The 24,971-nt window shown below is 39.7% G+C and overlaps 1 protein-coding gene across 1 annotated transcript; it reads left to right on the top strand.

Annotated features, from left to right (window-relative positions):
- Positions 1-736: 736 nt before the first annotated feature.
- KLHL7 (kelch like family member 7) lies at positions 737-24,950 on the top strand. Its single transcript, XM_009086038.4, has 11 exons — positions 737-1,046; positions 5,030-5,132; positions 6,114-6,207; positions 7,421-7,545; positions 9,284-9,459; positions 12,105-12,279; positions 13,451-13,593; positions 18,281-18,521; positions 21,517-21,718; positions 21,974-22,071; positions 23,690-24,950. Exons 1-11 carry the CDS (start codon positions 927-929, stop codon positions 23,971-23,973), a joined length of 1,761 nt encoding a protein of 586 aa, XP_009084286.1. The 5' UTR covers positions 737-926; the 3' UTR covers positions 23,974-24,950.
- Positions 24,951-24,971: the final 21 nt, after the last annotated feature.

Below are 24,971 nucleotides of genomic sequence, written 5' to 3' on the forward strand. Positions count from 1 at the left end.
CAAAGTGGCTCATTCCTTTTATTAATAAAAGAGCCTCATGTTGTTTCTGCAGGAAACTCTCTCCCTTCAAGTCATGGCATTAAGCTGTTCAATGCCTTGTTATCCGCGGAATTAAAATTCGGAACATCACACGAATGCACAAACAGCAAACTCACACTGAAACCTTAATTTGGCTGTCACTACCCTCTTCAAAACACGAGAATGAAAGCACCAAACATTTTGGCATTATTTCTGGGAGAGGGGTGGCTGCGGCTGTCAGGACAAAGAGGTTTTCTTCTGGATCACGTTTGTTTCCTTAGCCGCCCACGTGAGACCGGGACACACGTCGCCACGGCGGGACGAGATCCCTCCAGCGGGAGCTGCAGGAACCATCGCACGGGGCGGAGGAAGTCCCTCCACCCGCCGGGCAGGGCAGCCCCGTGCTCCTGGGCAGGCGGGGCACGGCAGGGTGTCCAGCAGCACGGCCAGACCGAGAAGCTCCAACCTCCGACCGCGGCCGCTCCTGAACGGGATAGCAGCTCCCGGGAAGGAACCCTGGCCCCGCCCCCCGGGCCCCACGGCCCCGCCCCGAGCCACGCCTCACGGGCCACGCCCTCAGACGGAGGAGTGTCCTCCCGGTAAAGCCACGCCCCCACGACCCGCCCCCCTCGAGCTGCCGCGCACGCGCCCTCCACGTGCGGCCGCCGAGCCCCTCCCCGCTCTTTGTTTACCCGGCGTGGGGCCGCGCGCCGGCTGATGGCGTCAGCGCGCCCGGCCCCGCCCCCAGGCCGCGTCCGCCGCGGCGACAGCGGCGCTCCGGGAGCCGCCCGAGCCCCTCGGTGTGCCCGTCCCGCACCGAGCGCCGGCACACGCTGTTCGCCGCCCGGCAGCCGGCGGGCGCATGTTCCCGGGCGGGGTCGGCGCGCCGGCGGTGAGCGCGGGCGAGCATGGCCGCGCCCGGGTCGGAGAAGAGCAGCAAGAAGAAGACGGAGAAGAAGCTCGCCGCCCGCGAGGAGGCGAAGCTGCTCGCCTCCTTCATGGGCGTCATGAACGCCATGCGCAAGCAGGTACGGGAGGCGCTGGCCGGGGCCGGCAGCCCGCGGGGTCCGTGCTGCCCTGAGAGCCGGTCCCGCTGCCGCGCCGAGGGTCCCGAGGGTTTCCCGTCCCTTGGGCCCGACTGCGGGGGAACCCAGCGGAGCCGGCACCGCCGGTGCCCCAGGCCTCCGGAGCCGCACAGCGAAGTGGCGAGTTCCGGTTTCTGTGCGCCGGCTCCTTGTGGGTGCTGGAGGCAGAAGACGCCGTGGATCTGTTTTTCCTTATCTGATAACGCCTTGCGGGTGGTCGGGCAGGAGTGAGGCTGTGGTTGATGGATGGCCCAGTGTCTCCAGCTGGAGCATTCACGGAGCCCATTTCGAACCGAGCCCTGAGGGCAGTGGAAAGGCGCTGCTGCTGGATTTTTGACCAGAAACTCTTCTCTGAACAAATTGACTGTGTACCCTGTGAACAGTGAAACTGCAGCAGGAGGAGAGGGAAGAGTAGAACCATGGTTTGGTTTCACAGGTGGCGTTTTTGTATTGAAGACCTCTGGCCATCGCACTAGGAAGCCAGTGGCAGTGTAGGAGTTTGGTGGCTTCATCCGGCCTCAAATTGTGAAACTCTTGCCTGATCAGCTTCCATGGTCAATATTTTAATAAGTATTAAAGGTGACTCCTCTGTTTACTAATAGAGCAGGAGTGGTAACCAAAATCACAGTCATACAAGTGCATTTCAGTTGAGCTGTCCAAACTGAAATAAACACTCAATTTTATTACTTTTTTAATAAACAATATTGAACTAAAGGTACAAGAGCAGAAGGATTAACTCCTTGCATATGAAGAAATCTTACTTCTCAGAGAAGGATCTAGATTGGTTGTGGAGCTTTGTTTAAAAGTAGTGATGGGCAGCCAGAGTTAAAGCTGGCTCTGAAGCCAGACCATGTAGGGACTTCAGACTTGGCACTGTCTTGTGTTGTATCTTCGAGGGTTTAGTTGCTTGTCCTCCAGTGTTAGTCTTGCCAGAGGCTCAGTCCAGCTCTTAGTGCTGTCTGCACCAGCAGTCTGGGTCCTGACCTCGCAAGTGTTGGTGTTGGTTCTGCTTTTCTCCAGCACTTCAGCCCTGTTCTTCTCTCAGTAAGACAGTCAGTTATGTTGTCTGCATAAACCATTTCATACAACTAAGCTCTTATGTATGAAAAACTGAATTTTTCTTTCAGTGACTTTAGGTGGTAAAGACTTAAGGCCTGTGATCTGTGTTTTTTATGTGGGCTTTGTTTCTGATCTAAAAGTGTAAACATATTCCAAGGTGTGGCTGAATTCATAACTCGGTTCCTTGCTGTTTAGTTCATACCTCTGCCATTGTTTGAAAGAAAATGCCAGATGCTTTTATGATTTGTAGGTAGATAAAGGAAATATTGGATATATGGATATATGTGCAGGCCCCTGTGCAGAATTTCACAGTGCTTTACCATGTCCCTGTTCCAGTGTGTGGTACCACATTGCACTGTGTAAGTGCCTCATCTTGCGGTACAGAGGAGTGCCTGCGCTCATGTAGCTATGAGCCACTCCAAACAAGGAGTGAGAGGATCAGGATTAAGTGCTGTGAAGTTTGTGTGTACTTCTGATTCAGATTCCAGAATCTGTTATGCCCAGGAAGTAGCAGCTCTGACTTTTGCCTGCAGACTTCTCATCTGACCTCAGATGCTTTACATATCTCACACAGTGCTGACTGGTCCAGAAATTTTTGCAGATTTCATGAAACTCATGATTCTTTTAGGAGTTGTTTGGAAGAGGAGCTCAAGTATTACTGAGGGAGTAGGAGGAGGTGTGGTTATACAGGATAAATATGGGAAGTCAGCAGTACCCAGAGGAAAACACACTAGTTTCAGCTCATTAATTGGGCTAAAGTTGTAAGAGGATTTGTAGTCAGTTCTTTCCTCTTGTAGTTTGGCTAGTCAAGACCTATGCTGTAGTTACAAAACCTGAATATGAGTTAAAATTTCCTGTGATGAAAACATCAAGGTGCTCATGCAGCTCTAGATATTTAGCTCATTAGTTAATCCTGTAGGAATCTGGGCCAATGGGAACTTACAGCTCATTTTAAGGAGGCTGCTTTTTTGTGTGAGCTGGGAAGAAGAGGAATCCTCCATGAGTATGGGAGTTTAGAGTAAACTGTGGACATACCTGCACTCAGTACAGGTGAGATGTTGGGCCAAGTGTGCTTAGTGCTTGGAGGACTTGATGCTTGTCTCCAGCATTGATGAGCCACATCTTTGTGGGTTTTCCAGAGCTCTTGGACAGCGTGTGCATAAATCATTTGTTGCAACATTGGAGCTCAGTGGAGGTCAGCCAAGAATGAAGTCATTGTGAATGAGGCTGGGGTAGAGCTGCAAGGTGTTGCTGAACCTGTTATTTAGAAGGTGAAGTGCCCTGCAGAAGCTGACGCTATGGTGTGTCCTCTGGTTAACACCAGTCACCTGTTGCATCATGGAGGTGACCCAGTGACAACATTGGGTCCTTCTGGAAAGAAGTGCAGAAATCCTCAGAAGAGCATTAGTTGAAATGGAACCATCCCACCCAGAAACCTCCCAGGCAAAGAAGTTAAAATGGTGGTCTGTTTGGGTTGGTAAATGCACCCAGAGCAGCCTCAGAGCATCTGAGGTGTTTCAAATGCTGAGCTGAGGCATTTAAAGTGGCTTAGAAATGCAGCATGGGGCTCAAGCAACAACTGCAAGTCTTGGCAAAGCTTGGCCATATGGTCTCTTGTGCTGCTAGTTTCCAATGCTTGTTTTGAACTAGAAGTGTTAGAAATTTCAGCTTTTAAAGGATTTCCTCTGCAGCTTTTCCAGAATGGTCTCTTTTTTTTTGTTGTGGTTTAATCATAAATGGTTTAAAACTACAAAGGAAGCTATATGTCACCCCTCATCTAACTTCCATTTTGATAATATTTTTGAAAGTATTATTTATATTTTGTCCAATATGTGCTTTTGAGTGTCCTGTAAAAAAAATCAGGCATGTTTAAAGGAATTGTAAATGTGGGTTATCAGCCCTAGATAATGTTGACTTCATGTGGAAAACACTGTCTCAGTTCTAAGCAAGTATATCTTTCTCACAGTAGAAATGTTGTTTTCTGGGGCTGGCCTTGGGATGTGTGTGTGTAGATGTTTTTGAGAGCAGTTCCATGAACTTAAGGTAATAGTCCAAAATTATTTCCTATTTTTTGAGGAAGCAGTGCTGCTCAGTTTTTCTTTCTTAGTAGATATTTATAATTAACTGTAGTATGATGTGCATTTATTTCACTCAGTATGTTCTTAGAAGAGACAGCATTTCAGAATCTGTTAAAATTATGTGGTTTTACCTTGATCCCCCCAACAGCTTATATAAGTTCTGTTGCTTTCCCTTCTCTTTCTAGAGCATGGCAGTTCACATGTAGGGGAAAACTAGCTACCTACATATAAACAGCAAACAAATGAGAAATAAATTAGGTTTTGTTTGTTTGCTCATCAGGTATGACCAGTCAAACCCTTCCCCAGAAGTGGTATTTTTTGATACATTTTCTTTAAAATGCTCCATTGAGTGCTTTAAACTCATTCATCACTTTGACTCCAGCTGGGAAATAGGATGGCAGTCTTCAGATATGAGGTTCTTGTGAATTGTTTTGAAAATCAGCAGCAGAATAAAGGAGAGCCGCTGGTAGATGAAAGCAGGGCAATATAAATGCAGCCCCTACTAGATGCTGCAGAGCTACATTATTGTAGGCTGATGTAAAAGCTACAGGAAATACTTGGATCAGAGTTCATGTTATTTGTGACCATCCTGTACAAATTCATGGGTAAACTGATGTTTGCTAGTTCTCCAGGCTAGCTTTGACTTCCAGAAAATCTTTTTATCACAATAATGCTCTTGAGTTGTGTGTGTTACAAAAAGTAATGAATTTCCATAAGCTGTTTTTAAAGAAATATTGTTAAAATATCTTCAAAAATGCTGATTTTTGTCTTTTTTTCCCTCTGATTCAGAAAACTCTTTGTGATGTCATTCTTATGGTTCAAGAAAGAAAGATCCCAGCTCACCGTGTTGTGCTTGCTTCAGCCAGTCATTTTTTTAACTTGATGTTTACTAGTAAGTCTTTTGAAAACTGATTTATTTTAAACTTTAATTATGATATCCTGTTTATATTTGTGTCTGTCAACCTGTTTATCTTATGGAAGTGATTAATTTGAGGGGTAAGTACAAGTGAAGATCTCATTTTGTCTCCTTCCATTCATCTCTGTTCACCCCTCCCCTCATTTTTCCTTTAACTCTTTTGATCAAGTCAAGTGTTACTTCATATATAAGCTCTCTTAATTAATAACTGGGGCCTATACACTGTATTAGTTTAACTCCCTTAACCTGAAAATTGTGAATTTTTTTTTTTGTCCCATTACAGAATTTGTCTGCCATTGGGCATTTCTGCAAATAAATTGCACTATCAGAGGTTAGAGACATGGTTTAGTGGCTGGAGTGGATGATCTTAGAGATCTTTTCCAACCTTAATGTGATTACCCTAATTCTGTGATTCTGTAATTCTTTAATTTTGCTCTCTTTAAAAATTCAGTTATGTAGTATCTTATCTTTTGTATGCCTTGCCCATGAATCGTAAAATTACTGTAAAATCCAAGTTGAGTGGAAGTAAAATAACCATTCATTCCACTGGTCAGTGAATGGAATTGCCCATCTGTGGGCAAACCTAGTGCTGTGTCTGGATGTGGGGAGCTCGGAGCTGTCTCCATTGTTATCAGCTTGAATGTGGAAATGGCCTTTGACAGTGGTAATGCTAACATGGCAGTCTGGCTGCAGTCAACAACGTCTAGGACTTTTTCTACTTAACACAGTTTATCATAATTTAGATAATACAAGGATGTACTCACACCAGTTATCTTGTTTGTTCCACTGCCTCCTTTCCTGACTTGCATTAGCAATCCTGGGAAAACAGCAATCAACTCTGAGCAGTTTTTAGGAGGTTACTTCTTTGTATAATTGCTTTATTTTCTGCTGTTTGCAAAACATACAATAACTAGAGTGACGTCTTGATTAAAAGTTTGTCTTTTAATCTGTTTGCAGCAAATATGATTGAATCAAAGTCCTTTGAAGTGGAGCTAAAAGATGCAGAGCCTGACATTATTGAACAGCTCGTGGAGTTTGCTTATACTGCAAGGTAGTTTTGTTATTTAAAGCTCACATTTTTCTAGGAAGTCTGCCAATTTTAAATGATAAAAACTTAATACAATGTTTTTGTGATTCATCAGTTTTGTTACCATTGAAATTCTTTCCTTTTTTTAAAGCCTGATGTGACTAGACCTTCTATCCTTCTTCCCTCTTCCTTTTTCTTTAACCAGTAGGAAGCCCTACAGACTAAAGGAAATGGTATTTGTCTCCAGAAAACAATTCAAAGCACTTCAAGCTTTTGACTTCAGTGTTGGAGTCAAATGATGTTTCCCATGGTTCTGTAATTCAGGTCCTCATTGATGTCAGCAGGGTCTCTCTTTGTGGCCCTAGTAGCTGTAGAACAGAACCATTTCCAGGAAGTTATACCTTCATCTCAAAACAGACAAGGTAGATAACTCCTCTGTAAAAGTGTTCCCCCCCCTCTCTCAGCTTTGGGGGAGTTGTCCATGTATTTGGGGGTTTTTCTGGTCTTTTTTCTCTTCCAACCCCTCCCCCCACCCAAACAGAGCTCTTGCAGATGGCTAGGATTGTAAACAGTACTTAATCAGCTTTAATCCAACCTATGGATGGCAGGCCTTTCATCTAACGGGGTTAACTCTCATTAGGGAGGCTTTCTCCTTTCTTTTGAGAGCAATCTTGTATAGTCCATCAGTGGCAAGAGGCAGTCTGTGTCAACAGCCCACCCCAGCCACATGGTTGCCTGCCCTGATAGCCAAGCCCTAGACTGTGCCTTCCATAAGTTCTCATGAAGCACTGCCAAATGGGTTGTTCTGCTTATGCACTTTGGACAGACCAGTCCTGACAGATTTTAAACAGATTTTGCTGATACCTGTTTGGAATTTGAAAATGGTCATTAAAAAGGTTCTGAGTTTGTTGGGGTTTTTTTATCTTTCCTGAAAGTGGTTAATCACACAACTCATAACAGTAGAATAGGACTGCAGAGGACCTTTGTTAAAGGCTTATTATTCACATCCAAGGACTAGTTATTCTTTGCCCTGCCTGGGTGAAGTAGAGCAAACAAAAGCAGTTTGGAAAGATCATGAAGGATGTGTCTTTAGACTGTATGTGAAAGATTCTTGGGTAAATGGGAGGGAAATAATTTTGCCATTTATGTGAATTTGTGTAAGTTTCTTTTTTTTTTTTTTAATTGAAACAGAGTAGGTCATTTCAGTGATGCTAATTTTACACCTTCTGTTTTGCAGAATCTCAGTTAACAGCAATAATGTCCAGTCTTTACTAGATGCAGCAAACCAGTATCAGATTGAACCTGTGAAAAAAATGTGTGTGGACTTTTTAAAAGAACAAGTTGATGCTTCCAATTGTCTTGGTGAGAGAGATAGAATTAAATTTGCTGTTTATTTTTTAACTTTGCTGTAATGTCTGTGGATAGCCATAACATTTGTCTAAATCCATGTAAAAATAGTTTTTCTCTGAATCTGAACTGTTGCCCCTTGCCATAGGGTCTGCTGACTGTGCAAGGTCTCATCCAGCTTGGCAGAATGCTGGGGCTTCCTGTTAGTTAGAGAACTGCATGCATTTAGTGAGGTGGAGCTTTCAGTTGTTATTGTACTTGCAAACAGAATTTTACATATTTGTAACTTCTCCAAAACTAGCGTATCTTTTACAAGTATAAACAGAGTAAGTTTAGGCTACTTTTGGTTTTATTCACTTTTTATTTTGACTGAAAACAATGAATGTTATCTGGGCAGGTTTGATATCATGTTCTGTAGCTCTAATGTGGACTCAGTGTTACAGAAATGGTAAACAACAAGTAGAACTAAATACTTTCTCATGCTTATAGATTTGTTGCACTTTATGTAATCAGAAATTTAGGAGAAACATTTTGTGGTTTTTATTGTCATTGTTAGGTATTCTCCTAGTAAGATCTCAGTCATATTACAGATGCTTATAGCAGCAATAGAAATGTTTTGCAGAGTATATCTGAATTGCAGCTGACACTTCAGTGCATTACAGCTGTGGCTCTGTACAGCTGTGCTACAGCTGCTGGAAGAAAGGCATTACCTAAGGAAAATACCACTTAGGCTTGCTTTGAGGCATATTTCTGCTCTGTGGCTTCTGTTAGGTGAAAAAAATTAATTATGGTCTCTAACACATGCATACTTTGTTGCTAATTTATTGCAAAAAGATTAAAACAATTTTTCCTTATGGCATTGTTTTTAAATTGAAACATGTTTTGTGCAGCAAGTACACAGTTCATTTTTTAAAAAAAGTATTTGAAAGAAACCATGGCTTAATTTGAATCTTGAAATTTTGTCCTATAGGTGGATTTAATCCTTCTAGTTTGTGTTTTACTACTCTGAGCAGCTCAGACTAATTTCAACCCTTATGCTAGTGAGTTGGTCCTACCCCGCTTGCCATTTCCTCTGTGAGAAGGAAGACCTGTGGCATGATGAGAAGTTGCTGCTGGAAAGCTTTGTGCTTACATGGTTTTTAATGGCAAAATTGGCAGTGGTGCTTCTCAGCTGCTCTTGCTGTTTATACCTTTATGCCAACCTTCTGTCCTTCCAGCAACACCAACTTGACTTTGTGTTGGTCTGCAGCTTACTGTGCTACACGTATAGAAAAATCCCAGTTCACCATGGCTCTTGAAGGAAACTGGGCTTGGTTGGTCACTGATGGTGGATGAGCAGGTCAGGAGAGGTTGTAAAACATGGATCCAGTTTCTCAAGCTGTTCTGGTTAGACGTGGGTAGTGTGGCTTGGCTCAGACTTGGTTAAGGTGCTTTGTCTGGTTTGTAGTTGGGAAAGAAACAGTGAGGAAATAGTGCTGGAGAGACAGTTAATACAGCAGGCCTTGCAGGTCTGACTCTCCAATGAGTTCAGTAGGGATAGGGATCAGCAGCTTGCTCCTGTCTTAGTTTGCCTTGAATTGCAGATGAATTATGATAGCATGTGTTTTAATGGGGGGAAAAAAGGCATGGTAATAAATATTAAACTGGAATTGTAAGTATCACTGAAATTACAGTAATTGTATTCTATTTTCATATATTAAAGGTAATTGCAGTTCAAATTTAAAAGGGTTTTTTTCTTAATTTTCCTTCATAGGCATAAGTGTGCTAGCAGAATGCCTCGACTGCCCAGAACTGAAAGCTACTGCAGATGACTTCATCCATCAGCATTTCACTGAAGTTTACAAGACAGATGAGTTTCTTCAGCTTGATGTTAAGCGTGTGACACACCTCCTGAACCAAGATACATTGACAGTGAGGGCAGAAGACCAGGTGAGGTCCCTGTTTCATAGCAGCTAAAAGCATCGAACTTAACTAAAAAGCATTGAACTTAACTATCTTTTTTAATCAAGAACTGGCTTCAGGTGTTCAAGTATCTCACTTACTGATGTTCCTAGAGGATATGATGCACATAATGCTTGCTAAATTGTGGAGTAAAAGGTGCATCCTGACTGGTCAAAACCAAATATTAATAAATATTCACATTTCAAGTGTAGTTTAAACATGTATTGTTTCAGCAAAGTTGGAAGAAAGAAGTCAGAGAGGGAATAAACAGTTTCCTTTTCAAGATAGCTGTAGGGCTTAATTGTTTCGTTTGTAGTGGTTGCTTCTAGATTGAGATTTTTGTGCTTTTGGTGAAAGTGGACCACTTCAAAGTGGTGAGCAAACTGCACCTTAAAGGATGCACATTTCTACCTGAGTATGGCCTAGCCTGTTCCAGAGAGGAGTTTTGTCATGGAAACATACATATATATATATACACAAGCCTGAGGAAATAAGGGACTTGGAAGTAAGATGAGTAAACACTGAAAACTACACGCTTTGGCAGTGATGGATTGCTGGAAGACTCTTTTTTAGGGACTGGACATAAAGTTTAGGTGGCTGAAAGGAGCCTGGAGTTCACTCAATTACAGTTTGTAACCCGTAGTAGAAATCACATCCACAGCTGTCCCATTTGGAATGCTTGTTTCAGCTTAGAGCACAGCCCTGAATGATAATTTTTCAGCTTGTTCTTCCTACTGCAGGAAAATAGGAAGCATATAGGTTTCTACACTGCAGCCCAGACAGGTGGTTGTAGGCTGTTGCAGCAGCTGAGTGGTACTTGAAGCTACTGGGCACTTGTAGCTTCTTAGTCAAAGCTGTTAAAAACAAACTGAAATCTTACCTTTGTAGCTCTGCTGTTCAGGTGCTTGAATTAGGTAATTTAAGTTTGGGTGGATATGGCATCATGAGTTGACTCATACCTTTGAAGTGTAGCAGAGGGATGTTATAGCTGAGATGGTGAGTATATCCTTTTGGATGTTCTGCTGACTGTGAGGTTTCTATTGACACTGACCTCCAACACGGAGAAGAATTGATTTGAAGCATTAAGGTGTAGTTATTTGTCTTATTGTATGGTGATGTACCTTACGAAAATAGGAATTAGTGTATCAGGGGATAGAATATGGTAGTTGGTTTGTTACAGGTATAAATATGAGTAATGTTCAACATTTTTGCTGAGTGCTGGGAGAAGTTCAGATCATGGGGTAACATTCTCAGAGCTGGAAGTGTTTGGCTTGCAGCCAAAATGGCACTTTTGATTTACATTCTTGAAGTTCTATTGGTAAGGTAGGAGGGCATGCTTTAGCCTGGCAGCAGTGGTAGAAATGTTACGTGTTCAGCATGGCATCATTAAAATTCCTTTAGGAAACTGGTAGTGTGCAGTAGGAAACTAAAGAAGTTTGACAGTTGCACTACAAGAATCGTGTTTCTCAGAAGTACTGCTAGAAAGTTGACATTATATCCTAACTTTTATTTCTGTGTGGAGCATACTTATATTTAGCAAAAAGAGAAGGTAGCATTAAGTGCTGTCTGTCTTACACAATGTTTCTGTTCAAGTCATTCTGTTGAATTTCCTTAGCTGATGGAATTGAGCCTTTAATTGCCTTTTCTTTTCTCTCCCACATTCCCTGGTAATTTTGCAGAGTTACAGCTGGGCTGTAATTATTCAGGTTCTGGTAGACCTGAATAATTCTTCCATGTAATGTCATTCCATGTTATATCTCAGTCACTCAGCACTCATCACTGTGACCAGTATCAGCTACAGGTGTAGGCACTGCCTGTGCTATTGCTTACAGCGAGGTTGTCCTGCCACTTTCAGTGCTGCTGAGTAAGCTTGCTGTGTCTGAGAGCAGCATGGAAGTATCAGAATATGCATGTAATCCTGAATTTTTTTTTTGTTTCTTCCTGACTCAGTGTCCAATTATAAATAGAGCAGATTTCTTGATTATCTTCCCTGTTCTATCTTCCCTGACCCCTAAGAATACCTATTATATTTTCCTGTGAGGAGGAGAAAAAGAGGAGATGATCTGGTAAATTTACAGTAGTTTGCAGATCAAAATTTTGATTTAAGTGATCCCCTAAGACACAAGAATAGCAATGTATTTCGATACCCAACAGGATGATTTATTCAGAGAACCAGTTTATCACCTCAGGAGACTGTATCAAGTAGAAGTTACTTCCTTTCTGTGAAAGCATTACTGATGTTATGGCACAGAACTTGAAGAGTATTAGATTTAACCTGGAACAGGAGTTACCCACATAAATGTGAATTGCAGATTCATGTGAATTTCAGATTCGTGTTTTCCATTTGGAGAGAAAAAAGTTAAACAGCAGAAGTAGTAGGATTTTCTAGATGACATTAATTCAGTGTTTGTGCATTTGTTTTATTTGTCTGAGCATTGTCTTTTTTGGGCTTGGTTGACTTTTGTTGTAGGGTTTTTTTTCAAAAGATGTCAATTGATCCCAACATAATGAAATGTTAGTATAGGCTAACCTCCAGCAGACTTTAGAATCAATTCATAGCATTAAGGTTCTGTTACTTGTCATGCTGTGTGGTGATGTACCTTATCCCTTTGTCTCCTTGTCTCTTGTTCAAGGTTTACGATGCAGCAGTCAGATGGCTGAAGTATGATGAGCCAAATCGCCAGCCGTACATGGTTGATATTCTTGCTAAAGTCCGATTTCCTCTAATATCAAAGAACTTCTTAAGTAAAACAGTTCAGGCTGAACCACTTATTCAGGATAACCCAGAATGCCTTAAAATGGTGATCAGTAAGTTGACCTCTAGCTGAAATCTTTATGATGTTCTATATAATTTTAAAAGTGCTCTGAAAATTTTTGAAAATTGTTTGCTTTAAAATGCTCTAACATTTTCACATTAAATCCGTCTGTGTTCCCTCTAGGATACTGTGTTTAGTTGAAGTTGGATTAGCAGATTATTATGTAAATAAAACTCATCTTATGTAACAGTGTGACTTTCATTTGTTTTCTCCTAGCAAATGGCATGAACTCCATGAGAAGTAATGGAATGGAGATTTTGTCAGTGACTCCTTAGGGTAACTGAAAGTTAGTCTGCCTTTGTGACAGGCTTGTAACTTCAATATTGTTCATGTTTGTATGTGCATTAATAAAAGAAATATGTCAACATTTTGAATATTTTAAAGCTTTCCTAAGGAAATTAGAATTTTAGGTGTATGTTTTACTGTTTTTATCTATTGTACACTGGCCATTGATCCTACAATGATTGTTCCTACATTTGCATTCTCTGGGTGCAGATGCAATAGGAAACAAGCTTTCCTTTTGTTTTCAGACACCATTTGTAAAATTTTGTCATGTAAGAAAGAAAAGCAGTTTCAGTAGCAGTTAGCTAATTGGCTTCAATTTACTGTAGATCTAAAAATCAGTACACAATTGTTTTCCTTCACTCAATGGATAGGATTCAAATTAACCTATATGTTGGTAAGTATCTGCTGATATTTGACGTCAGAGTCATACTTCTTGTGTGACGCCAAATTAGGTACATTGTATAAGAAATAAGGATTTTTTTCTTCTGGTTTTAGTGGCTTGTAATGTCACTGGTATTTTTGTACTTTTAGGAATGGGCTTTTGGGCTTGCTTCCTTTTGACTGTTTCAATGCAACAATCTTAATTGCTTAATATTGGATAAATGAGCTGATCAATCCATTGGTACATGAGCCTGTATCTGTCCTGTTTTCACATGGAGCAGCCAGTTTGGAATAGGGTGTAAATCTGGTTGTATGCTCCCACCCTCACATGCTGCTGTGCATTCTTCCATTTTGAATCAAGGCTGTATAGGTGTAATGTACAAACTTGGTTTTCCTCTTTTCCTTCCCTTCTATCTGTCCCCCATCCCTGCCTCTGAAACCTGCCTATCCATGTGTGAGCTACACTGGCTCTGCAGCTGTTGCGGTCTTCCTTGCAGGTGGGATGCGGTACCACCTCCTTTCCCCGGAAGACCGAGAAGAGTTAGTGGAAGGCACCCGGCCAAGAAGAAAAAAGCACGATTATCGCATTGCTTTGTTTGGAGGCTCTCAGCCCCAGTCCTGCAGATATTTTAATCCCAAGGTAATCGTTACCTCAGAATGCATTAAGATTCACTGTTTGTAATCTTACCTGTTTTCTTTGCTGTTGATATTAACTAAGACATAATGATCTACGAGACGGTCTTAGGAAGGAAGTATTCCCTCCCTCCTGGGTATACAATTGGAAGAATATGGTTAATTAAGTATTTTTAAGTCTGTGTACCTAGATGTAACACTTTGTTTTGAATAGAATGATTGTGTTTGTTTCTTAGCAATATTAGATATGGAGAGCTGATCAGTGTGTCTGAGTTGAGCATTGATTGGTATGTGCATTTCTCAGCTGCAAATAAACAAAAGGTCACTGAAACATCATGCAATTGGTTAGGATTATATGAAAGTCTGTATGCATGTGCATGCACATAGGTGTTTAGAGATTACTCAAAGCAGGTTTTTTTAGCACATGTTAATTTACTGGCTTGTATGTTAGCGTAGAACCCAGCTTTTATTGCGGTTTTTTAGTGCATTTATTATAAATATGCAACCGCTTCTAAATCTCAACTGTTCACGGTTTTGTTCATTCTTAAAAATATATATGGAGAAGAATGGGGAGCCAAGTATTACATAAGTGGAAGAGAGTGAGTTTTTACAACAAAAAAACTTAGATATGATCAATTTACAGCAAGCAAGTTCTGCCTGAAATTTGTTCCCATGTTTTTTGAATAAAATCAAGTCACAAGAATGGTGTATATTTCAGCTATGCAGATTAAAGGCTCTAAAAACATCAACTGCATGCAGAAGGATTACCCATACCCTGCTTTGCCAGGCAAGCACATACAGTAATACAGAATAAATTTGTTCTGTATTCAATATGAGAGCCCATAAACATCAGGGCTCTCGTAACTTAGGAGATCCCATGCATGTAGTAATATTCTGTTGAAAAAATTTTGGTTATAACCCAGCATATTAAAAGCTTGTTAAAATTTCAAACAGTTTTGCGTGCTGTGTTAACTTCTTAGTCAATGTGAGCCCTGTCAAATCTAATTCTGAAGGAATGAGCCTTTGGGATGTGCTTTGAACTTTTCTTTCACATTCCTTTTGTAAGATAAAATTCAAGCCACCCTCTCTGAGTACCCTCTCTGATTTCTCAAGTCTGGGGAGGGATACCTCAAACCTACCAGCCTTGCTGACTTAGCTTGAGAGACACTTAATAAGTATTCCTACTGGGAATTCAAAATTCTTAACTAATGACTGCATTTTTCCTTTATGCATATACTCAAGATAAGCAGCACTTAAGCTGGGGGTAAGGAGGTGAGGGGTACAGAGCAGATAATTCTCTCCTTTCCAAAATCTAAGTTTGGGAAGCCATTGATCAGGGCATTTGTAACTTTTCAAGCAGTTGCATGGTTTTGGCAAGGAAATCTGTTTTGTAGGTAAAGAGTAGTGTCTGTGAAAGTCTACACAAAACATAGGATAAAAGAGCTTTACCTTTCATGGACTGTTTGTCCAGGTAGAACACCAAAAAATAACTGAATTTGGAAGACATTTTGAAGAATTGCCTCTTAATCAAAACTTATGGCCTTGCATGTGGCCTTAAGGAGTGGGGGAAGAATGGGGCAGGGAAGGAAAATTTTAAAAATGGGTAATTGGATATCTTTATTCTAACAAGCATGTGCTCCTTCTGTGTTTTTTTAGTGCTTATATGCTTTCTTGGGTACTCTTAGCTAGCCTGTCGTGTCTTGTTGATCAGCTTTTACTTAATTTCCAACTCTTAAGCTATTTAAAGGTCCTTTTCTGGATGTTTTCCTTGAGTATTCGATTTTAATCTTTAAATTCTGACAATAGCTTATTAAATGCAACAAACCAAGGACCCAGAACCGCTGCTGAGTTACCATTTAACTCACTTTAGCTGGTCTCATCAAAAGATGATGGGAGGATCACAGAACAGAGAATTAAGCTTCTGTATGTACTTTTGCAAGGTTAGGTCCTTGGGAAAAATTGGAATTTTGCTTGTCTGTTGAACTGATTGAATAGTGACCTACTGTTCACTTCTGATATTAATCAAACCCAGTAATTTCATTAAATTGTTACATGTCACATAAACAATTCAAAACAGAAGTTATATTTTTCCTGAAAATATTTTCTTGGTTGCAGTATGAGTTTCTGTAGCTGCTATATGATTAAACTAGTGCAAAAATTTTAATTTTCACTGATTCCTTTGCCCACCAAATTAGTCTCTAATGCTGATAGTCATTTCCTTGTTGTTGGAAAGGTTCTTTAAATAAGACCGGGTTGGGTATTGTGTTTTATTTGTTGAGAATGTTAGCAGTATTATTTTAAGACTATATTTGCTATCTTTATTGCACTGTGACTGGTATTTCTATTGATGCATGTTCTTCATCAAGAAAGCAAAATGATGCAGTGGGATAGATGCAGACGGGCATAACACTCGTGGAGCAGTCTGGCACTAATTTGAGTAGACATACATGATTTCAGAATACTACTAGAAATCCTAGATGTTCTGTTAACAGTTGTGGGAAGCATTTTCTTGTTGAATTTTTCACAGAATTTTAAGAAAAATTCCCTAGGTTGGGAATAAAATACTTATTGTTTTGTTTTATGAATTCTCAGTACAGAATTTATATATGATTAAGATTTTGTGTCAGCAATATACTTATTCTTTTGAAATTACTATCTCTAGTGGCCGGAAGTTTTAAATTCTCAGCAGTGCAAAATTCAACAATGGCAAATAAAAAGTAACAGATGCCTGGCAATGCTGTTTCTTCATGATCAAGAGAACCTGCATACCTTTTATTAAGAGATAGAGCTGTAGTCAGGAAGCTATTAGTGGGGAGGTTGTCCACAGTGGACCTGTCTGCTGTTTTTTATGACAAACTTGGAAGAGGAATCAATTGAAAATGAGGAAAAGTCTAAAACAAAAAAAGGTACTTTTTCACAGGGCCCGTAATTGTGCGTGCCATTCTTGTCACAGGGTCTTGAGGCTCTCAGGAGTCGGAGTAGTTTTTATAAGTGATTCAATAAATTGATGAAAGAGAAAAAGGTATAGCTTTTGGCTCTGGTGTCCTGCATTGCAACTTGATGAAAACAGAGATCAGCAGGGAAAGAGTTACCATGTACTTACCTTGGTCCATCTTTCCCTACTCAGTCTCTGAGAATGGAGACTTGCACTTCCCAGGGCTGTGTGGATCTTGACTGTGGTGCATAATTCTTAAATGTGTTCAATTCAAAAATTGAAATAATTCTATGTGGTACAGACTAACATCGAAGAGCATTGCAAGAGGATGTCCTAAATTGCCTCCTGCTGAAAGAGGAGGATACTGCTGAGTATACTCAAGTTATGGCTTTTCATTTGATAAAGGTATGGATGAACTGGATACATGAACGGAAGCCATAAAAGTGGGTCAGGCCACTGCCCTTTCTAACAGTAAAGGAAAACAACAGGATATTTTGTAAAATTGCCAGAAGTTTGAGCTAGAAAGTATGTTGATCTTGCACAATGCACTGAGACATTTTCTTAAGATTTATGCAGCTATTTATTTTGCCATGCTGTAGTATGGCTTTCCTTTCTAGGATGCCCCAGGACCTGTTTCTCACCATAAAGGGCCACATGCAGCTGACAGCTCTTCTTGATATGGGGGATGCTACAAGAAAAGATTGTAAGATGTTCTGGACTATAACATGCTCTGCCTCTCTTTCTTTGAACCCCCATGTAGGAGTCGCTGTTCTTCCTCATTGACCAAGGTGTTTGAAGTATGTCCTTGCTAAGAAAATGTAATGATGTAACGTCTTGTGTGAACCATTACAGTGAAGGTCATTCAGCAGGTTGAGGTAGACCTTCTTGAGGTGGCACAGATAACAGTTAAGGTCCCATACTTTCCTGTTCAGTATAGGATTCAAGCTATGCTAATGGAATATGTGAGATGCTATTACTCAAGAAGTGTTTCTTGTGCTGTATGCTATCCTGGTCTGCCATCAGTTGTTGAGTTTGGTGTTTTTAAGGCTTTGGGCATTACTGCTCATATTTGATACTTGCTGATTTTGCCAATCTGTGCAAAATCAGTTTCTAGGCATCATGACTACCAGTATTTGTGATGGAGCATTACCCTATTTCTCATGCTATCAACTGTGGATAGCTATAGAACGTTTGTGTTTTGTAAATTCTGTAAATAAGCTTCTAGTTGTCATGGTAATAAAGTATGTATCAGAGCTTTTTTACTGAGTTGCTTGTCAATTTGGATATTATCTTCTCCTTTTTCCATTGTCTTTGTTTGGTACATTCTGTATTTTATTATTTTTTAGAAAGAATCTGTTACTATATGTAAGATGTCTTTTTCCATTGCTATAAAAGAAAATGCAATCCTACTTTATTGGTTACATGCATTGTTTCTAACATGATAGCAGCTGAAGGTCAATTGTGTTGGGAAAAACACCAAAACTGTTTTTCAGGGAAGCTGTACTGGGTGCACACAGGGAATGTGGAAATAGAATTTCTTAATGTCATGGTTCATTGCCGCTAACTATGTCTGTGTCTAAGAGAATTTTTCAAGAGTACGCCTGAGGAGTATTCTTCAATAAACAGTGTTCATGTTTGTTTTGAAAAGGAACTTAAAACTGACCATATCTAAATCTCTATGAAAAGCTCTGTTTGAAAACACTCACTGTACAGGTAAGTGTTATAATCTATTAGACATTACTTGTTCTTTGTAATGCAGGATTACAGCTGGACAGACATCCGATGTCCCTTTGAAAAGCGCAGGGATGCAGCTTGTGTCTTCTGGGACAACGTAGTTTATATTTTGGGTGGTTCCCAGCTCTTCCCTATAAAGCGAATGGACTGCTACAATGTGGTGAAGGATAGCTGGTATTCCAAGCTAGGACCTCCAACACCTCGAGATAGCCTTGCAGCCTGTGCTGCTGAGGGCAAAATTTATACATCTGGTGGTTCAGAAGTGGGTAAGACACTAAAAATCTTTAAAACAAACAAAAAAGCACAAAGAAAGATAGCTGGAAAATTTTCTGGTTTTTTGCATGATTTTGTTGACCAAAAACTGCACGTTGCCATGTTAGCCTAATGAGTTTATTTTTCATATTTAGGATTTTATCCCCCTTTGCCCAGTCCAACAACCTAATTCTGTTGTGTTTTGAAAATGGTTTCACTGAAATTAATAGTATTTACATTAGTAAAAAGTACACTGCAGCTCTTAAAGAGTTAAATAGGGACGAGATTGGATGGAGCTGTGAGCAACCTGATCTAGTGGAAGGTGTCCCTGTCCATGGCAGAGGGGTTGGAAATAGATGATTTTTAAGGTCCCTTCCAACCCAAACCATTCTATGATGGTGTGATTCAATGAAATATATTTTGGCAGTCCCACTCTTATCTTTCTTCTATAAATCCACAGAATTCAGTGTAGTTTAAAATTTTCTGGAATGTGTGACCAGAATAGCTGCATTTTGACAATGGCTTTCCTTCTATACAGGATATGTTGGGCCTAAGGAGGTCTTTTAAAGCGGGGGGGAAGTAGAAAAGAAATCTCTTATAATTACTACTTTTGGTGGTGAAATTATACTTGGTCCTGCAAAGGAATTTGTCCAATTTTTTTTGTCAAATGACAGAAGTTATCTTCTGTTATTTTGTTATTCTGTTGGCTTGCTTCCACAAATGGAGAAATGATACTTTCTTTAGATGTTATTATTCAGCATAGTAAAGCAAAAAAAAAGACCATTGGGATTTTTTCTCTCCAAACACCCTAGAAGGTGACTAATGCTGTGGTGCTGCAGGAACATTTTATTTTCTCTAACCATGACACATCATCAGCAACCCAAAGGTTGAAATGCAGGCATGGTATAGCCATAAAAATAATAACAGTAATAAAGCTGTGTTCTGGGGAATAAACACAAATGGAAAAAAATCCTAGAAGGAAGATCCTTTTGAAGTCTGCCTTGCTGCAGAGAGAGGTGAATAGAGAAAAAAATTGAAAAATTGTCCTGATCGGTTCTTAACACTGATACCTCAGTTAATGGAGGATGTAACATTTAGGTCATGCTTTCTGACCTCTAAAATATGTTAAGAGGTCTAATGCAGTAGAACAATAAGTAGTTCCCAGCTGCCACCTCGTGTGGTGAATGTGAAATAGCATCTTTCCCATTACTTGAAACAGGCTTAACTAAGGACACATTGGGCAGCTTGGAACGCTACATCATCTCATAAATCTTCACAGTTTCCCATGTTTCAATTCATGGGGAATAACAGTAATTTTTTTTTTATTGTACAGTATATTTTCTAATGCATGGTGAATAGTTAATACAACTATAGTTGAAGTTTTAATGTAGCAGTTTTCTTATGAATACACCCTCACATTACTGCACAGTTCCACTTTGCTTTCCATAAATATTAATCAAGACAGACTAGTAAAGGCTGAACATAAATAATTGAGTTTAATTTACCAGTACTTTTTCTTCAGAATTCAGTGAATACTGAAATTGGGAAGGTCTGTCTCTCCTGAATCTAGTATTTTTGAATTTGAAGCGGGCAATTATGTTGAAAGCATTAATCCAATAAAATGCTACAGTGTGTTTAGATGTAAAGAAATCTAAAAATTTCATGTTTTTTCCATCAATTGAAGAGGTTGGATTACTGTACCAGTCCATTACAGACAACATGGCTCTTTTCCCCTTCTTGAATTGATGAGAGTCCTGTTCTATTTGCAACAACTAACAGAGTTTGGAAGCTGAACATACCAGATACTTCCACTCTTGTTTCAGTGCAGGAGAAATACTTAACATTATGCTGAAAATGAAAGCTTCTGCCTGTTTAAAAAAAAAAAAGACAGGTGTGATGGATTTTCCATGGATGGGAATTTCTGCAACTTCAAAGCAATAAGAATGTCTATTTACATGAAAGAAAACATCTGTTTACATCAAAGAAAAAAATGTCCCCCTCTATTCAGTTTTTGGTGATACTGAGAGTGACAGGGTGGGAGTGAACAAATGCACACTTATAGGAGTGTTTACAGGAGTCATCTTGGGTCTGGAAACATAGCATCCTGTTGAAGGTTCAAATCCTCAGCTGGTAGTAAGTGCTGCTAGTGTGACATGCTTAATTTTTAGAAGTAGAAAGCCAAGGTAAAACAAGCACAAGAAAAGGCACTTTTAACTGTTCTAGATGAATATATAATTTGAAACAAAGATATATTCTGAGAAAGTTGTATTCAGCCTTCCCTGCCTTGGCTATGATTCGGTCACTTACCTGAGTTTGAGCCCCCATCTTTCTTCATTAGAAAAATTGCTTTTGATATCAGTAATAGTTTTCTTGGCTTTTGAGGGAAGAGTACACAGACCCTGCACTTCCAAGTGATAAGTATCTACCAGTCCTCAGGAAGGAAGTAAATTGGGCAGAGGTAGCTGTTTTGTGGTTGCTAATAATTCCAGGAGTATGTTATGACATAAGCTATCAAATTCCAGAGGCAACAAGTGTTCTGGGTATTGGACAAGTCACATTGCTTAGAGGAAAAGACTCATGAACTTATAGGGAGTTTACAAGGCTGGTTTCATCATCTTCACATCTGAAAGTTCAGTATATTTCCAAGTAGAAAGAGTAGCATGAGCTGATGACAATGGGATGGGTAATTTCTACACGTCTCTATTTAGCATTTATTCCCCTCCAAGAAAAAAAAAACCAACCTTTTTTCATGTTGTTTTTTAGCACAAATAGCAATTTTATAAACTTACTTGCATATTTTGGAACAAAAGAATCAAAATAATTACATGTATGTGCTTTCTGAATAATCCCAATTTTAAAGCTGGTTAGTTCTACATTTGGAGGCAGGGAAGCAGCTTTCCCTTTTCCACTAGCAAACAAAGCATCAATTTAATAATTACTGTTAGACTCTTCTCTTGAAAGACAACCATGAAGATTAATGCCACTTTGGTGGGTTTCTATTTTTTTAAGGCAATTCTGCACTGTATTTATTTGAATGCTATGACACGAGAACAGAGAGCTGGCACACAAAGCCCAGCATGCTGACTCAGCGCTGCAGCCATGGAATGGTAGAGGCCAATGGGCTCATTTATGTGTGCGGAGGGAGCCTGGGAAACAATGTTTCCGGAAGAGTCCTGAATTCCTGTGAAGTTTATGACCCAGCCACAGAAACGTAAGTGTTGTTTTAAGGCAGGTTGGCTTTAGTCACTTGTGTAAATGACTGAAGTATAGATGACTACAGGAAAAACTCTGGTAAGAAATTTTCCCTGAGTCAGCATTAAGAAATCAGTTCTTTGTACTTCTACTTGAAAGTTGTTTTTTCTTAAGTAGCTTTCTTCCATATTTTATTTTCCTAATGATAGGTTATACTTATTTTCTATTAACCAGATGGTGATTTGTCCTTTTCTGTTTGATTTATTTTCCCCAGGTGGACTGAACTGTGTCCAATGATTGAAGCCAGAAAGAATCATGGGCTGGTGTTTGTAAAGGACAAAATATTTGCTGTGGGTGGACAAAATAGTTTAGGTACTTTAATTCTATTAATTCTCTGTCTGGTCACACAAGGTTTCATGGGGTTGTTTTTCTGTTTTGAAATTAATTCATTCCACTCTGTTCAGCTGCAAAGCTTTGAGCAGCACCATCAAACATGTCTTCTTGTCACATCAGTGTTGCCTTCTTCCTTTCACCTCCCCACTTCACTGTTACCTTATTTTTCAAATTCTTGTCTTCATGATAGTCAAGTTCAGATACGCACCCCTACTGTTAGCCCAGTTCTGAAGCAGTTAATATGGCTAAACCAGGCATTTGAGAAAAGATTTTTTTGTTTGCTTGGGTTTTTTTTTTTTGGGGGGGGGTTGGGGTTTTTTTTTTTAGTTATTCTAGTATTTTCAGAGATATTAGCATTCTTTTGAGAGACAGGTAAAGGTATAGCCACTACTTTAGGAATTTTCATCTAAAGACTTAAATCTAGTCTGGTATTGTAAAATGGTGAAAATGTGAGACCTCTTGACTGCTCTAGCTTTGAAATACAATTTGCTGTCATGGCCAGGTCAATTATGATCTGCCTCTCCCTTGTCTTTGAAACTAGAGGAATAATACTTAACAAGAAGAATTGAGTTTGAATTGCACTGGGTTTCTGAAATGCTTTTCAAAATGGAAAACTCTCATTTATGAGGTTTTTTTAATCACTACTTATGGTAAGTGGAATTCTAGATTTCAGATGAATGCTGTTTTAGAATATAGCTTGATTTTTAATTGGCTGCTGAAACTATTCCATTGTGATTGATTCCTCATGCAAAAATAATAGATGCATTTATTGCACAAACATTTTATCAATCCATAATCTGCCATCTGGCAAAATATAAGTGTATTCACTGAATGCTCTTCTTAGAAGTGTTAAAAATTGTTCTTACTGTAGTAAAATGAGGAAGAGTTATGTCTGGGTTTAAAAGCTCGTTAATAAGCTCAATCATATGTTAATATGATTGAGAGGTTTCTTAATCTCTCAGATCTAGTAATTCAGTACTGGAAGTAAAAACTGAGTTACATAGGGACAGCAGCATGTTTGTAGCTATTGTCAAGTGTAATTACTAGCATATTTCCTGAATATGCAAATCCTAGTCACAAAATCTACTCTTCCCTAATAACTTTTGGTTCTTTTGGCCCATTTCAAAGGGACTTAGGCTTTTACACTTGAATGATTTTAGTATCATCATGACAAGAGGTCTCCTCTACCAGTAAGTTGCCAGTTTTGGTAAAAGTACCCGTGAGCCCTCCAGAATGAAATGCCACTGCTATAGGGAAGTTTCAGGTAATTCCTGAGTTTTAGTCACTAGCCCCAAATCCATCAGAAGTTCAGCACTGAAGGTTCTTCTGTTCATGAAGAACATGTTGGAATCTATGGAAAGCATCTAGTGTGTATTTGTGAGAATACATCTTACTTTCTGTCTCCTTTTCACTTTTCCCTGGCTTTGTATTTATACAAGGATAAGCTGCTAGTTTAGAAACTGGGGTGTATTACCAGATTTGCTTTTTTAAGTGTAGCATTTTTGAAACCTTGACAATAAAGACTTCAGTTTGCATGCTCTAGTGCAATCCATACAGTGCAACATAATAAGCAGTTATCTATCTCATTGCTTTGTAGGTGGCCTTGATAATGTAGAATATTACGATATCAAGATGAATGAATGGAAGATGGTGTCTCCAATGCCATGGAAAGGTGTAACAGTGAAGTGTGCTGCCGTGGGATCTATAGTCTATGTCCTGGCTGGTTTTCAGGGTGTTGGTCGCTTAGGGCACATTCTTGAATATAACACTGAAACAGACAAGTGGATAGCCAACTCCAAAGTCCGTGCTTTCCCAGTGACAAGTTGTTTAATCTGTGTTGTAGACACTTGTGGGGCAAATGAAGAAACTCTAGAGATCTGAAGACTGTAGGAGATGCCGAGGCATTCTTCAAGGACTTGGGAAAAGATGGTTTTGGTGCTTTGCTTCCATGTTTTACTGAATCATGTTAAATTTAGTAACACAGAAAAAAAAATGAGATGCAGTCTTTTAATTTGTATATACGGCATATTGTATAACGTGGATTTTGTCATGCCCATTTTCTTGTTTGTTTTAAAGAGATGGGGATGTGTTTTGAGAATCCACTTACCTAGGTGATATCACATGGCATCTTCCTTTAAAACAGCTGTAGGTGTGGCCTTGTCAGAGACCCAGTCCAAATATTTAGAATGCCTCTAAAGCATTTGATAAAGAAAAAAATTCTGGTTAAATGACATTTTACCAATACCAGTTGCAGAGACACTTCCTTTAATGAAGGTGAGTAAATACAGCTTGACTCGTGAGAAAGAGGAACAACAATTTTTTCTCCTTCATACCTATCTGCAGAAATCTTACTGGGATGAAATGAAGACATTTTCTCAGGAAAGACCAGGGACTGCTGTCTAATAAAGGTTCCCAATGTTTCAACAGCTCTCTAGATCATGATAGCTGCCCTCTTCCAGTGAGTTTCTTCCATCATTTGCATGACTGCTTATCAATTTTTTAAGGTTAGAGAGGCCATACATAAAAATTAGAGAAACTCTTTGATGGTCTCTGGCATTTTGTGGAGCCTTCACAGAAAGACTTTTTGGTTTTTTGGTTTTTTTTAATTACACTGAGGTAGGGAATGGTGGGGCAAGTCGATGACAATTGTGCACTATAATTAGGAAGTTGGAAATTTGGAAAGAATTTTCAATCTTCCCAGGCATCAGACTGTACATACTGTAGATGCCAAACCCTTAGCAAACATGGGAACAGGAATGAGAAAAACAAAGTCAATACAACAGATATATTGATTTTCTTCTTGAAAATGACTGTTTTTAAAATGGCATGAACGAAGTCATTAAAGATACTTTACAGAAGTCTTCAGAAGTTGCGCATGG

Source organism: Serinus canaria, chromosome 2 (assembly GCF_022539315.1).
Source record: "Serinus canaria isolate serCan28SL12 chromosome 2, serCan2020, whole genome shotgun sequence".
Classification (NCBI taxonomy): Eukaryota; Metazoa; Chordata; class Aves; order Passeriformes; family Fringillidae; genus Serinus; species Serinus canaria.